Source organism: Myxocyprinus asiaticus, chromosome 50 (assembly GCF_019703515.2).
Source record: "Myxocyprinus asiaticus isolate MX2 ecotype Aquarium Trade chromosome 50, UBuf_Myxa_2, whole genome shotgun sequence".
Classification (NCBI taxonomy): domain Eukaryota; kingdom Metazoa; phylum Chordata; class Actinopteri; order Cypriniformes; family Catostomidae; genus Myxocyprinus; species Myxocyprinus asiaticus.
Genome location: NC_059393.1, coordinates 5,188,365 through 5,204,480, shown reverse-complemented (window position 1 = coordinate 5,204,480; position 16,116 = coordinate 5,188,365). Strand labels below are relative to the sequence as shown.

The 16,116-nt window shown below is 37.6% G+C and overlaps 1 protein-coding gene across 3 annotated transcripts in view; it reads right to left on the bottom strand.

The window, feature by feature from the left end:
* Positions 1–344: 344 nt before the first annotated feature.
* LOC127438703 (serum response factor-like) overlaps positions 345–16,116 on the bottom strand; it is a 29,924-nt gene continuing 14,152 nt past the window's right edge. Inside the window, exons 2-8 of one of the 3 annotated variants that reach the window (XM_051694499.1) lie at positions 13,925–14,191; positions 10,178–10,436; positions 9,010–9,204; positions 8,470–8,571; positions 4,220–4,417; positions 3,658–3,734; positions 345–3,555 (exon numbers count right to left, since the gene is read on the bottom strand). In XM_051694499.1, the coding sequence (XP_051550459.1) occupies positions 3,526–3,555; positions 3,658–3,734; positions 4,220–4,417; positions 8,470–8,571; positions 9,010–9,204; positions 10,178–10,436; positions 13,925–14,191 (1,128 nt within the window). In that variant the 3' untranslated portion in view covers positions 345–3,525. The remainder of the gene's footprint in view (positions 3,556–3,657; positions 3,735–4,219; positions 4,418–8,469; positions 8,572–9,009; positions 9,205–10,177; positions 10,437–13,924; positions 14,192–16,116) is intronic. The other 2 variants (XM_051694498.1, XM_051694500.1) reach the window with 2 other exon arrangements.

The following is a 16,116-nucleotide window of genomic DNA, read 5'->3' as shown; positions in this document are numbered from 1 at the left end:
CAAGTCAGTGTTTTTCTGTTACAGCATTGAGAAAGTGGCTAAAGCGTGTATTGTCTGATGCCTTTGAGCAGAAAAAGTACATTCACTCTCACAATGAACAGACAGTATAATTTGGCACAGCATTAACATGGAATGACAATTTTATAATATGGATGACTTCTAAACCCAAACTGATTTAATTATAGCAGCACATTTAAATGATCTGATCATGTTTAGGTATTTTATAACTAATAATTGAGTAACAACGGCCATAAAGAATGAGAGCAATATATATATATATATATATATATATATATATATATATATATATATATATATATATATATATATATATATACTATATTTTTATCCATGAATAGAAAATGCGTACTAAAGCGGTAATCAAACCGTAGCCCCTAGTGAGTATTGATGGTGGTGCAAGTGGACATTTTAAAGCATATTTCAGGGTTAGTAAACCCAAAAATGAAAAATGTCATTTACTCACACTTGTCACTCCAAACCCAATTGACTCACTTTTTTCTATGAAACGCAGACATTTTAAAGAATGCACCCACTGATCTTACAACAAAAATAAATAAGCACGGATGCTGTCAAGCTCCAAAAATAACAAAAAAGCACCATTAAAGTATCACAACAGTAGCCCATATTTTTATATCAGATCATATGTCTTCAGAAGAATATAGTGCATGAGTTGTATGGACTGTTTTTATGGTGCTTTTTAGCCATTTTGGAGCTTGATATCCCCAGTCTTCATTAATTTTCATTTTATGTAAAAGAGCTACGCAAGCATCTCCCTTTATGTTCCAAAGATAGAAAGTCATACAGTTTTCAAATGGAAAGTCAATAACATGACGATGAGTAAAAGATGATTGGATTACCAAGAGTCACGGCCAGCTAGCTGAGTTTGAGTTCTTCAAAATAATTAATATTTTGATCAATGAAGGTTCAATGATCTTAAAAATTATCCCAAAATGTGTGGAAGGTGCAAAGCGTAAAAAAATGACGTCAATGGGTGTGGTGAACATGTATGAACACTACTGAATTTTCACTGAACTGAACAATCAAATTCACCCTGTCCACCCTTTAAAATCTGAGACTTGGCGCAAAAGGTGAATGCCCAGTACCAGCAGCCATAGTACAAACGTCTCTATGTCATCCTGAAATATAGATGTGTATGTTTACACATACACCAATACGATCCATTATTACACTACCCACCAAAACAAGTCCACAAGGAGATGCAATCATCTCATATGTCCCATTACACCTCATAATTGACGTTTGTTATGGGCTTATTGAACCCAATGCAGCGAGAAGGCAGTAATAAATATAATGGCAGTCTGATTGCGTGGCATGGGTGATCCTTGGAAAATCAGTGTGAGGGGGTGTTCACACAGGCTGCATATTTATGGGTCAGTCTCCTTTGGGATTGTCTAAATTAACCACCCGCAGCTCTGTGAGGGTGGCACCGCTGCTACCAGGGGGCTGCTGGTTTATTAACATCTGAGAGGACAGAAACACAACTGTTAGATGAACTGGATTATTATGCACTTTTATCCATCTTGAATGCAAGGAATGGAAATGGAGTTGGAAAGTGATATAATTAGAATATTTGGAAGAACTATCCTGCCATTCAAACCATTAACTATACCTGCCCAAAAAAAAGTATATTTGAAAGTGACTTCCGTGTGAAATTTCTGTACCGCTAGCGAGTCCAAACAGAAATGCAAAGACTGATCTCCTGAAAATGACATGAAAATGAGCACCCCAATGTTCATTTCACTAGGAAAGTGCAACAATATGAACAACGTGCCACGTAAAAAATATTTTTTCAAAAATGTAGGTATACTGTAGTAACATGATTCTATAATAATAACTGTTTTCAAAAAGGTTTTTAAACACTCCCTCCTTCCATTGTTTGGGCAAGCAGATAGTCCCACCCCAAAAGTATGTAATTGGTTGAGCTAATGTTATGTCCAGCCCAATCGGCCCACTCAAACAAACAGAATGCGGTTCCATTTGAACCTGCTAGTGGCACAGAAATTACACACTTAACCTTTGACTTGTGTTGAACCCTGAAGATTCCTTTAAAGGGTCATGAAACCCCAGAACACATTTTTTGAGATGTTAACAGATATGCACAGGATGCATATAAGTGAAAACAATGATAACACTCAATATGTTTATAAATATGGGGAAATTGGTTCTTTGTTTTGTTTGTTTTTTTGAGCCATTTCGTTTTTCCGGTTTAAGAAACGAAAGTTGAGGCAACATCACTAAAATGAAGTATGTGTGTAAACTCTGAATTATGTTTGGGAGGTTAGTACACATGTACTAAGTAGATCCTGAGCGTTTCTCCACATTATTCATGAAAAGCAACGCTTCCATCCAATCACAGCACTGCTTCATGTATGAGCTGGCATTACTGCGGAGAATTCAAAATTCACATAGATGTGACAGAAGTTCCTGGCCGGCGCAATTTCAAAACATCACTCAGAACAGAAGAGAGCGGACCTTTACACTAAACAGCATTGTGAGATCGAAGTCACCTGTCAGAACTGGACTGGCATGAGCGTTACTTGGATGCAGACAAGAAGCAGCTGTTATGAAGGGAGGCTTGTTCTTTAGACCTAGAGCTAATTCCATCACTTCTCGTCATGTGTCTTATCATGGACAGGAAAACATGACGGCTTGTTTAAAAATAGAAGACAATGATGAAAAACAAAACTCATGTCAGCTCATTTTTTGTATCCTTTACACAGTGCGAAAGTTTCCGGGATTTACGTCTAAATGGTTTACCAGCGTTACGTCGTCATGACAATGAGTTGAAATGCTGAATAACTTTACACAGACAGGGTAGTAAGAGATTTTATCACACTAGAGTGATGTTAACACAATTACGCTTGGGTATTTGTGGCTATACTTTTGAAAAACAGTACGTATTTATTGTTTTGTGTATTGGACGCATTTACTTTCTTTGTATGTGCCTTACTGCATGCAGTAGTCTTTAGAAAGAGGGACGATTCAAAATTATATGCTGTGGTAATTAACGTTATGCTACAAATGCTGACAATAGAGTTTACTTGTATTAAACCCGAAACACTCCGTGTAAGAATAAATATCTATGAATTAATGTAAAGTCTCAAAGCAGTGCTGCTTTTGATGGTAATATCGGCTCTGAGTGCTGTTCACACTTCATTCTCAAAAGTTTGAACAAACATCCAAATCTTTTAGCAGATTTGCAGACTGTTCTATCATCTTCACTTTCGCACTTTTGTCCCATGATTGATAAACAGCAAAGTTCCCCAAAACTCTTGTTTTCATCTCCACTCATAATGTGTTGTTCAGCCAACTCTGTTGTGTGTGTGTTTTGGAAGTAGCTCTTGATCCCCTCCTGTCCTCCCACATTTTTACACGTGTTCACACCCATTTCATGAGTCTTTCTTCGGTCTGAGGTGTGAACGATTGGTGCTCAACAAGGGGTTTTTCGTGACACTTTAAGCTGGCAAACAGCTTGAGCTGATTTCAACAATGGGTCCAGTTCACACATGACCTCTACGGGGAAAAATTATTTTATATTTTCAGGAAAGGGTCTATGAGTGAAAGTAAAAAGAGACAGAATTTCTACACAAACTGTTTCAGTTGTAGCTATATTACCGAATGTAGCGGAACAGCTGAAACTGGGATCTGTACAGTTCCAGGAGGTCCAGTGAGAAACATCTGAGGAACTGCACCTAGATACAAATAAAAAACACATACTAAGAACAGTGGAGTCATAGAATGTTCATGTCACTGTCAGAATTACCACAATTAAGAGTTTCAAGTAGTGAAAACCATTCACATCTTGAACTCGTAACAGCAAACTAGTTTGTTGGAACCTCTGAATTTTATGAATGCTCCAGCTTCCTGACTGGACAAAAGAAAAATGGCACCAACAACCAAACTGCAAAGAGTAAAAGTTTGTCAAGGAGCTACCTCTACACATATTACTGTTTTATATGTCACTTTATTAAAGCCAATGTTACCTGATGCTGTTTCTTTGTTCTCCAAACTCTGAGTTGTAATTATGGTAATTCCAACAAGGTGTGAACACACCATTAAGACACAGTTCTTCTAACAGAGACCCACTGGTTTAATTTATATTAAATTTCATTTGTATTTTAACATCACTAGTTCGTGCATGATGTCCATTTTCACTAAGTGATGGTGACTGGCTGACCTGAGTCTTGGCCCGGCGTGTGGGACACGTGCATTGCAGTGGGTGCTTGTGGGAAGCTATTCAGCACAGTTAGACCCCCATCAGTGAGTCCAGGGGTGGATGTAGCATACATGACACTTGCATGTGCTCCGGGGTACATCATGTGACCTGCCACTGAAGAAGGCACTGAGGAAGTGACTATAGTAGTGGTGTGACTTACTGTGAGAAAGAAGAGAAATAATAATAATAAAAAAAATAATAAAAAAAACACTATACTTTGAAAGTTAATTTATCATTTGTTGTTTGAGAGCTTTTCATGGTCTGCGTTAAAGCTACACTATGTAAGATTGTTTGGTTTGAAATGAACAAAATTTCATTAATGATCAAGTACACCAACACTCCGTCTTCCAAACCATGTATTTGCCTTACCCAGATTCACTATGGTAAGCCAATAATAATTATTTATATTTTAGAGCTGTTGGGACGAATTTAACAGAAAATTGCATACTTCCATCATTTGTCCGTGAGCGTTTACGTCACGTCTGTAAATAAAGAAAAGAAGGCCCGGAGCAACTACAGCACTTGTATATGTGTGGTGATTGGTGTGGTAGTAGTTTGAAGCTGAAAGCTTGTAGCCACAACAAATGAGTGACACTGACCATGGATCATTCAAATGCAGGGTTTGTACAGATGCTTTAAAGTTCAATTCAAGGACTTTCAAGGACTTTTCAAGCACATTTTTATTTGCTTGAGATGTCATTAAAAAAAACATCTTTATTTGTTCATTTTAAATAAAAATATTTTATTCAGTTAATTTATTTTTATAAAACCACTTATTACAAGTACAACAAATCTCAATGAGCATCTTTAACTACACATTCTTACAGTAACAATTCTTGGTTCATTCATGACGAAATTGATGTGCAATTGTAGTGTACTCCCTTAAAACGTACTTCGCTTTCCAACAAAAGTGAATAACTGTCCGTAAACAGTAGTCCATATGACTCGTGCTGTGTTCCATGTTTTCTAAAGTCACGCAACAGATTTATGTGAGGAACTGACCCAAATTGCAAATTGGGTCATTCTCAAAAAATGTTGACTTTCCAACTTACAAAATATTGAAATTTTCCATTCAGTTCAGTTTTTGCCGTTAAACATTTTATAACATGTTGACATTAATTTTTATTCATAAAGGACAACTTGGCTGTTGTTCTTTCTTTTATTATTTAATTTTGTATCACAAATGAAGCAAGTTAACACTAAGTTAACACTAATGAGGGTTAAATGGGTTACAACACCACATTTTGAGGGTTCAATGGGGTACACCACCAAATATTTGTGTGTGAAAATATTTGTTAAAATGTGAATTAATAACTTTTTAACATGCTGGCAAAAATCACTGTATGGATATTTAAGCAGCCTCTGAACTTTGACCTTAAAAGTATTTACCAATATTTTAACCTTAAAACCTAAAATTTAAAACCTTAAAAAAAAAAAAAAACATTTGATAACACCAATGCCAAGAAATCAAGGAACAAACATTCTTTTAAAATTATTTCAATTAATAATAATTTTGTTTTGCTTTTTTGCACACTTGTTTGGCCTTGCACTAATGCTTTTATTAAAATAAGTACAAAATAAATCCATAAATAACTTCACATGTCATAGAAGTGGTGTACCAGATGAAGGGGAAAAGGATTTGTTTCATGCAGTTGACAATTTCAAAGATATTTGTTTTTAAATTTGCAAAACAGAGTCAAGCCATTTCATACCATTAAAGGTTAGGTTATAGAATGATAACTTTTATTATTATTTATTTCGCTATTTGAAAGCTTTTTCATGACTAAAAAAGTCAAGGGACATGTCTGTCAACATTTTTTTATATTGACCCAGTTGTTGTCAGAAATAACTGACTCACTATTTTGTGAGACACAAAGCTGTCTTTACTTTTCAACCTCTGCTGACTTGTGCTTCACAGAAACCTGGCTGAGTGAATCCATTCTGGACAGCGCGTTACATCTGCCGGGCTTTCAGCTGTTCAGAGCGGATCACATCGTGGAGTTAACAGGGAAAACAAGAGGCGGTGGAACATGCTTTTACATCAATGAATGTTGGTGTACAGATGTAACAACATTAAAGAAGATGTGCTGTCCTAATTTGGAAGCGCTCTTTATTAACTGTAAGCCTTTCTACTCACCGCGGGAGTTTTCCTTGTTTATTCTGGTGAGTGTTTATACTCCTCCACACGCGTGCGTGAAAAAGACAAATTCAAGTACTTCAAGCACCTTGTACGAACTCTGAAAAAGGCAACCCTCTGGGGAATCACCCATTTTCAAAATAAAGAAACTTGGAACTGAGAACAGTCTGCAAGCAAAAAGGGAAAGAGACAGAGCCCGTAATAATAAAACACGAAACAACATCGGCTTGGCTTTTTCAGAGGTGCCGACAACTCTGAGAACTTAAAGAATTTAAAACCGACCCAGAGATGGCTTTTTCTTGCTCAACAGGTAAGATATCTTATTGGACCGATAGTTAGCGCGGTAGTTCATTAGATAGTGTTAGCCACTCTATGGGGCTTTTTATTATGTATTGTGGTACTGCAGTGCTTGATTTCATTTTCGAGGAAGGACAATGGAATAAAATAAACTTTATGCTGGTAACAATGCCAACCTCTAAACCAGTTACTACCTATGTCTATTTGCCTGCTAGATAAATTGTAATAGTTTCCACTGTTTGACTTTATCTGATATGACTAGCAATCGTTGCCTAACTTTTTATAACATTATTTATTTTTAAACAATTGTTTTAAACAACAGTGGAAGATGTGCTACTTACCTGCTAATAAGACATTTTTCGGATATCCGTCTTTTTCTTTCTTTCTTTCGTTATTTATTTATTTTATTTTTTGAGGGGAGGGGGCGAGTTTTGATGTCATTGGTGACATTTGCTCTGATTATCACCTGTTACCGTAGTTACACCGGTACTCCTCAAACCATCAGATTCATCCGTGCAGAGCCAGAGCCCAACTCCATAATTACCAAAACAATGTTCCTCCACAAGTAACTTGCGGTTTTATGCTTCGACAACAGCTAGAGGGATAAAAGTTACATAGTGTAGTTTTAAGAATTCAATATTATAAATATTTACAGCCATCATGCAATTCAAGAATGGTGTTAAAAACCAAACTTCTTTGGACAGAAAGTGACCATGGTACTTTTATACTCTACAAAACAGGTCCAGTTTGGTCCTTGCTCATTTTTGTAATGTATTAAAGGGGTAGTTAACCCAAAAATGAAAATTCTCTCATCATTTACTCACACTCATGCCATCCCAGATGTGTATGACTTTCTTCAGCAGAACACAAATAAAGATTTTTGATCCATACAATGCAAGTGAATGGGTGCCAAAATTTTGACGCTCTAAAAATCACAAAAGACAGCATAAAATTAATCCATATGATTTCCAATGGTTAAATCCATGTCTCCAGAAGCAATTTGATAGGTGTGGGTGAGAAACTGATCAATTTTTTATTCCTTTTTTACTACAAATTATCCTCCCTGCTCAGTCTGTCTCCACTTTAACTTTCACTTTTTATTCTTCTTCTTCTGTTTTTGGTGATTCACTTTCCTCACACATACACCACTACTGGGCAGGTAGAAGAATTTCTAGCAAAAATTTACTTAAATATTGATCTGTTTCTCACACACACCTATCATATCACTTCAGAAAATATGAATTAAATCACTGGAGTTGTATGGATAACCTTTATGCTGACTTTGTGATTTTTGGAGTGTCACAATTTTGGCACCCATTCACTTGCATTGTATGGAACTACAGAGCTGAAATATTCTTCTAAAAATCTTCGTGTTCTGAAAGAAAAGTCATACACATCTGGGATGGCATGAGGGTGAGTAAATAATGAGAGAATTTTCATTTTTACAAATGCAGGTATCTCCTGACCTCCTCACTTACACGCTCTTGACGTGCACATCCACTGCTGTTATTTTTACATTAGTCTCCTGTTGTTTAGCATTGATAACATCTTCTAGCAATTCTTCGTGACAGCAACAGCTCAATTGTGAGCGTTGCCACCTTGTGGACCCACTAATTAGTGCACGTGCATACTGAGCGTTCAGAGTACGCACGGTTAGACAAATCTGGCTGCATGCGTTCAGTGCTCGAGCACTCTGCTGATGACGAAATTTGCATCATACATCCTGTTTGACCGAAGTATACTTTTGGCTTTCAAGTGAGAAGGTTGTTGTAAGTACCAGTGGATGTGGTGGAGGTCTGGCTGATCTCTGGGCTGCTGTCACCGCTTTGAGGACTGGGATGAACCTGGATGGCTTGTAAATGTTGAGGCATCGCACCACCTGGTGTACACACACGACAGAAAACCCCTTCAGTGTGCTTTATAAGCAGAGCATACTTACATACACAACCAGTCAAAAGTTTGGACACTTGACTAAATCTATGTTTTGCATGATCTTAAGAACCTTTTGAAAGGCTTATGCTTAAATGGTTGAAATTAGTTTTGCAGACATATAATTTGTGACTATGTATGCATTTACATTCTTCATACTTATTAATGCTACAATTTTAAGTACTAAAATACTAAAAATTAAGTTGGAGCAGATTTTTAAAAAGCAGCTGGTTGAGAGTAAACAACAAAGCCATTCGAAGTTTCCATTTCAGCTGTACGAACATACTTATGAAAGTTACAGCATGCAAATCCTCAGTGATCTACGAGTTTCCTTCCAGACAGCCAGAAATAAGACTGAAGCAAAACACAGAGTATGAAACACACTGACCTGTAAGCGAGACAGTGGCCGGCAAGCGGAAGAATGTTGTCTGTGTGGTGGGTTGTGCATGAGCAGAGACAGAGACAGCGGCGGTGGCGTTAGCCATGGTGTGGCTGTTTTGCGTCTGTGGACACTGTATGGCCAGAGAGTGTGTCTGCAGCTGACTGAAAGGGATAGTGTGTGTGCCAGGCGGAAGAGAAGCTCCTGCGGGACACACAGTGACACCCTCAGCAGGCAAAGCAGCACACACACCCACCAAACACACTCACACGGCCAAGGCCTAGTCACACCGAGTGTTGATTTTTACAGTGACAAGATTTAAAACGAAACAGTGCAACCCTACAATGCAATGCTCCATTGTTTGTTTGTTTTTAAAGATGGAGCGGAGTTTAATGTTTTTTTTTGGGGGGGGGATGCTGATAAAATGCCATTCCAGATAGTTGTTGTGCTATTGAAAATGTGTAAAAAGCACCGAGAACACCTTAGCAACCACTCAAAAAACTTTCGTTTTGCTTGGGCAAGCACCATTCACATCTTTTCAGAAAATCTAAAACTATTGCTATGTTATTATAATGTTTTAATCCATTTTTTCTGCTTGTGTTTGTACCTAAATTCTTAAACACTTAAGATTATTATTACTAAGAGTAGACTATTATTATCTTTTGATTAGTTGAACTATCCCTTTAAATTATTCAATAATATTTAACTAATTATTTCTGATAAATGTTAATAATGTTCTAATCTTTTAAATTAGTACATTTCAATTGAGTATTGAGTAGAAAAACAACAGTGGAAACCAAATTTTCATTCATTTCTTTTTTTCAAGTGGGTTTCATTCAGGTATGCAAACTTCTCCCAGAGAGTGCTGAAAATTTGCATCAAACTCAATATTTTTGATGGTAAAAATATATTACGGATTTCTTTGGTTCGATTAGTTTTTTCACTTATGGTATGAAAAGGCCTTTATTCAGACGAATCAGCTGGAAGCAGAATTCAGAGTATGCAGACATGCAGTCAAGCAAATTAATCAATGCACATTAAAAACAAAGATCTTGAGCAAGTTGATGCAACATGCCATGTGACCCTTCTGGAAAGCCCAAAAGAGACAATATGGACTAAATTGTGGAAGAAAGAAATGCAAACATCATGCAACAAACGAATGAACCCAAGCCCTCACCGGGCATGAGCGTGAATCCAGGCAGCTGCATGACTCCAGCGGGAGAACTGGCCGTGGCTTTGAGCACTGTTCCGTTTGCACTGGAGACGCTTTGAGCGTTCATCCCTGCAGTCACCGGCCAGCAGGTGGCGCTGCTCTGAGACTGCATGGCAACTGAGGACGAAGAGGGAGAGGAAGAGGCCGATGACTGTGTGGTCGTGCTGCTGGTGTTAGTGGCTCCGAGTAAACTAGCAGCAGTATATGTTGGCTTCATCATTTCCTGTGACCACACAAATGGAAATACAAAAGTTTTTAGTGAGATTAAAAAAAAAAAAAAAAATAGGTCGATAGTTTTTAGACAGTCTCTCATTTGTTTCAAATGTAGGGTCACTACATTAGTAAGAGAGATGGTCCTTGTCATCTATTCCAATAAAAGACATTAAGAAACAAATGTACTCTTTTCCATGATACTGAATTATACTGGCATATACTGCACATGCATCATTTGTATGGATAAAATATTTTAAACTAACATTGTTAAAACATTTTATTGTATGTTTTTAAATATTTAAAGGCATACTTCACCCAAAAATTAAAATTCTGACATCAATAAAATTCTAACTAACTTAATATTAAATTAACTTAATTAATCTGCCTTTCTTTTTGGCAAGTTAATGGGAAAATGAAGACTATGTTTTCATAGGCAGATGTTTGCACGATTTTGTTCACTGAAATAAAAATGAGACGCTCACAATTTTGTGGTCATAACTGGAGTCTGTGCAAGTGCTCTGTATGTTTGGAGATCAACATAACAGATATTTTTAGAGAAACTTTAAATATAAAAATTTCTTACACAGATCATTCTATCCCCCAATTCATCATAACATCTATTAAAGTCACCAAGTTTTCCTATGGCATGTAGGACTGATTGGGGCAGAGACAGTTGCAACAACTGCATGTGATAAGGCAATTGTGTCATGTTGATCCCAAGAATGGCAGCTGCCTTCACAGGAAAACAGGTGTCATCACAGCAAGAGAGCACAGCTATTTCAGGCAGATCTAAACTGAAATCTACAAGACAGGGATGACAGACTGGGCAGTCTGTCCACTGACTAACATGCATGGATTTTGTGTTCTCCTTCAAAACAAAGGTAGAAATAGGGCAAAAATGCAGTGGGCCAATATATAGCCAACAAGACCTTTACTTGGTTTGGAGACTGGACTGGACTTGATCTGATGTGACGTTAAGAGATACAGCATTTACACAAGCTGCCAAACAGCCACGATCTGTAATACAAATTATAAAACCCAGAGTGGAGCATGCATGTTTCTATCACATTAGAGGAGAGCTATAAACAGGTGCATTAATACATGCTTGCATGCAATGTGTCTGCATAGACTGATATATGAAGCTAAGGGCCCATGTTATATTTGTTTAGTGTGTGTGTACATGTTTGTGTTAGACTGAGAAAAATTATACACACCATAGCCTTGCTCTTGATTTTTTAAATAGGCTGTTTCGAAACAATACCATGGTATTCCTACAAAGGCATCAGTAACCAAAAACTTGCTATACATTATTTTTGCTTGTGATGCTGAATCCTAAATAACATCCAAAATAAGCTTAAGTACTTGATTGCTGTTTTATACAGATCAAGTTCAAATTGGCCCACTTACTAGCCTGACACCGTTATTCCAATACCGAGAAATTGAGCAATGTGACAATATTAGAAGTCTCCCATTATAATGACTGAAGCAGTCACTCCCTGCAGGTTTACAGTGTCTGAGCCATGTAGTTTAGCACAAACTCATTGACACTCAACACAGAATTCTGCACTGTCGCAAATGCTCACATTCTTAATTAAGCTGTCTCCGTGGCACAATAAATCAGTTATTTACACCATGTCTTTGCCTCCATGATTATAATGGGAGTAGGGATGTTTATGAATAATCGATGATCGATTATTTGTTGTTAATAATTTGACTGATTAAGCATACTGAACGGCAATTAATCGATTTCAGCAAAAATGTGTTCAGTAATCATGCCAGCAGATAGAGAAAAGACCATCTATACACAGTCATCCGCAGCAAGAGGGTGCGCTTCGGTAAGAGTGACTGTGACATCATCTGAAAACGAAAGTCGTTTCAGAGGCGGAGCAAGAAGACAAACTTTTTTCTTTGGAATAACATGCACACAATTAACACAATCACAAAAATAAGCATGCACAATACGATAATGATTGTGCTTTAAAAAGTACAACTAAATAGTGTCCATTTTAATTTCATGTTCAAAAATAAAAGAGTGATATGCAACATTTTTACGTAACGTTAAAATGCATTTGTAGGTTGCCATCCCCCAAGAGTTTAAATACTGTGGCACTCTGAAAACACTGCTGTGTTTGAGCGCTCTGACATGGCAAGGTTGGGCTCAACCAATGTCATGTGTTTGGAGAGAACCTTTCTTTAAGTACAGGAGAGATTTGAAGAGCACCTAGATCTAATCTCTCTGCATGTTCTTGAGTAACAATAATATCTCAATAAGCATTTTCAGTTTTGATGTGGGAACAGGGATCCCATTCTCAGGATGACATGATGAACTGGAGCCATCTTGAAAACTAGCTGAAGATCTGCTTCTCTTGAAGCCATTTTCTACAACATAGACTCTTTTTTTAATTTTGCATGCATACTACTCACCCTAAATCAGTTGGGAAAAAGGGGGGGGGTATGTTGTCCAAATCCAAAAACAGCTGCAGCTTATTTGGAATGTTATCAGTCATGAGCCAAGAAAGTGTACAGGGAAAACCAGACTATATAAGGACATGCAGACTGCTAACAACTAATTTTTATCAATGAGAACTGGACATTGTGAATATTTTATGCTGCCATGCAAAGACGTGCTCAGGGTGATGTAAATGACTTTATTTTTTGGTATTCTCAGTATGTGTGCTGAATGTCCTAGAGGGGTTTCATGTTAACATTGTATTCATCTCATTTCATTTGAAAATGTACTCAAATGTAATCTTTAGCTTTCAGTGCAATTACAACACACTATTGCAGTCTGGAAAACCAAGAACCTCAACAAAAGGTCAACAAAATCCTGGAATTAGTGGAATTTCCACTCAAAGTAATACTCAAACGATAGACTATGTCACTTATAAATGATCTGATAAATGACTCATATATAGATGTGTAGATGATTCCCATTTGTGAAATATTTTCTATTTGTGAAGAGATCCTAATGCCTTTTTCCAATCAGAACTAAATTCCTTCATAAGAGAGACAGGTTGGCCAGTAAACTAGTTTATCGTCTCTTTTAGTGACAGCGTTTTAAAAGGGTTAAATGGGAGACACACCATCACGGAGAGTTTTAGTGTGCTAACAATAACTCAGATTGATTGTTTACATGCACATTCTTACACTGATTAAGCTCAAATCGCTTCCATTTGTGGTAATGTAAATGCAATAAACGGCTTCATTAGGGTAAGGTCATAAATGGTTTAACAATTACTCTGATTTCCAGCACATTTACCAGCATTTCTTCTGGCTTATCCAATGTGCGCAAGTGTCGTGCGCATGCCTTTTTACATTTTGGCGTCAAAGGCTGAGAATAATCCCATTATTTTAAATCTCAGGTAAACACTGTTTTCTTGCATTGTCAGGTTTTTATAATAAACTGATATTTAGTAGTTATCAGCATATTGATGTGCATGTCAATGCACTCACAGTTGGATTAATTTTTGCACATCCCTAATAAGTATTTGTTCCTACCTTTGGCTCTGGGAGACCATCCGCCTCTGACACCTGGTAGGTGAGGTCGGTCTCCTCAAATCCTGTGGCACTCATCCGCTGGTCTGTTGACGGGTCAGTGCGGGGTGGTGAATCAGGGGAGTTTAGGCAGGTCTGGATGAGGGCCTTACCGGTCTCACTGGTAATCATGGGCTGAAGTTTCCGCGTGGCAAACGTATAGACGTGGCCTGTCTCGCTGGCAACCAAGAGCAAAACTTGTGTTCCCGTTAAGGTGGACAGTTCATATGCCTATAAACGATTAGTAAAAGAGAAAAGACAACCAAGAAAAGGACGATGAGAACTTCTCTACTTCTCTACTAGCCAGCACTGAACAACCAGGAGATGTTAGAGATGATTAAAGTGATGAATCACCCAAAAATGAAAATTCTCTTATTATTTACTCACCCTTATGATATCCCAGGTGTGTGTATGAAGAAAAATCGACAAATATCTTAGCTCCGTAGGTCCTTAAAATGCAAGTGGAAGGAGATCAGACTTTTGAAGCTCCAAAAATCATAGACAGTCAGCATAAATGTCATCGATACGGCTCCAGAGGTTAAATTAATGTCTTCTCAAGCAACACGATTACTTTTGATGTAAAAAGGTCTATATTCAAGTACTTTTTAAATCATCGCTTCCAATAAGCTTCACAAGAGCGCTGAGTTCACATGGTCTCTCGTGTGACGATTTCGTGTTGGCTTGTTACGGACGTAATCTCACATTCTCCTATCGGTTCAAACATCCAGTATAAGCACACAAACGCACCATTCTGAGTAAAGAAACGGATACAAATACAGATCTAAACCAAAACCAACCACGCTTCTGTACAGCGTTCCTCATACTTGCTTGTAAACAGCGCTGCACTTCAGGGTGTGTCGCGCGTGCGTCAGTTCTCGCATGTCTCACGTGCCAACACGATTACGTCACACGCGTATACCACTTCTGAACGGAAGCATGATTTAGAGTTAAAAATACTTAAATATTGATCTTTTTCGCACCAATAGTAATTGTGTCACTTTAGAAGATATTAATTTAACCGCTGGAGTCGTATGGATGATGTTTATGCTGACTGTCTGTGATTTTTGGAGCTTCAAAAGTCTGATCACCATCCACTTGCATTTTAATGGCCTTCTGAGCTATTTTTCTGTTTTTTTTCAAATGTGTTCTGCTGAAGAAAGAAAGTCATACACACCTGGGATATCATGAGGTTGAGTAAATAATGAGGATTTTCATTTTTGGGTGAACTAACCCTTTAACAATGACAAATTCACGCATAGTTAAGTTCCGAAATGTGACAGGCTGAAACTCAAAACGCAGAAGTCTTCTTCTATGGTCAGTTTTCTCTTTCAAGTCAACTAATGTCAATGGTGGAGCAACAGTTCAGTTAGAGCGCTTACACACTAGAGTTTACGTTGCATTAGAGAACGATGTTAATGCACTGATTTCAATGGAAATGGTGCGTAGGAATGACGGAGAGGGAAAACGCAAGGTTTTGCAATCATGACGCTCTGTCATGCGACCAAAAGTTGAAAGCATTTCAACTTTTGTTGCAACACACTCTGACGCAGGCATGCGTTGACCAATGAGAATCTCAGAAAGGCGGGACTAGTTGCACTGTAAAATCTTAAAAACATGGTGGACAAACATATTCACGCAATTTATTCATTACTTGTCCTTTATTATTTTTCTCTGCCAAGCTCAAAAGAAAGTAATTGTGGGGAGAGAATCTGGAGAAGTGTTTCATTATTTACTGCTATATTGTCAAAAAGTTATATTTTAGATATCTCTATCTGCGATTGCCGCTTGATTTCAAACTGAACCGCCTCCTCCCTCAAGTACATGCCTTCCAAATTGACTTTCACACTCCTATGCATCAAACGCTCTGTCTGAGATTTCCCTAGTGTGTAAGCATCCTTAACTCAATATGTTTGTAGCAGCTCCCTAAATAATATTAAGTGTGTGCATGTAATGTATAGGCCAACCATTCACATTCGCAAATTTGCGCAGAGTATGTTCTGTATCTGGCCTAACAGTGATTCTGAACAGAAAACAATTATGACAATCCTGGGTCTTGTCACAAATGATTTGTAGCACCCAGTCCAATAAAATTCCACTGGGCTTGTGTAACACAATGCATCAAGCATCTTACATTTGTGACTCTTGGTTGTAAACCA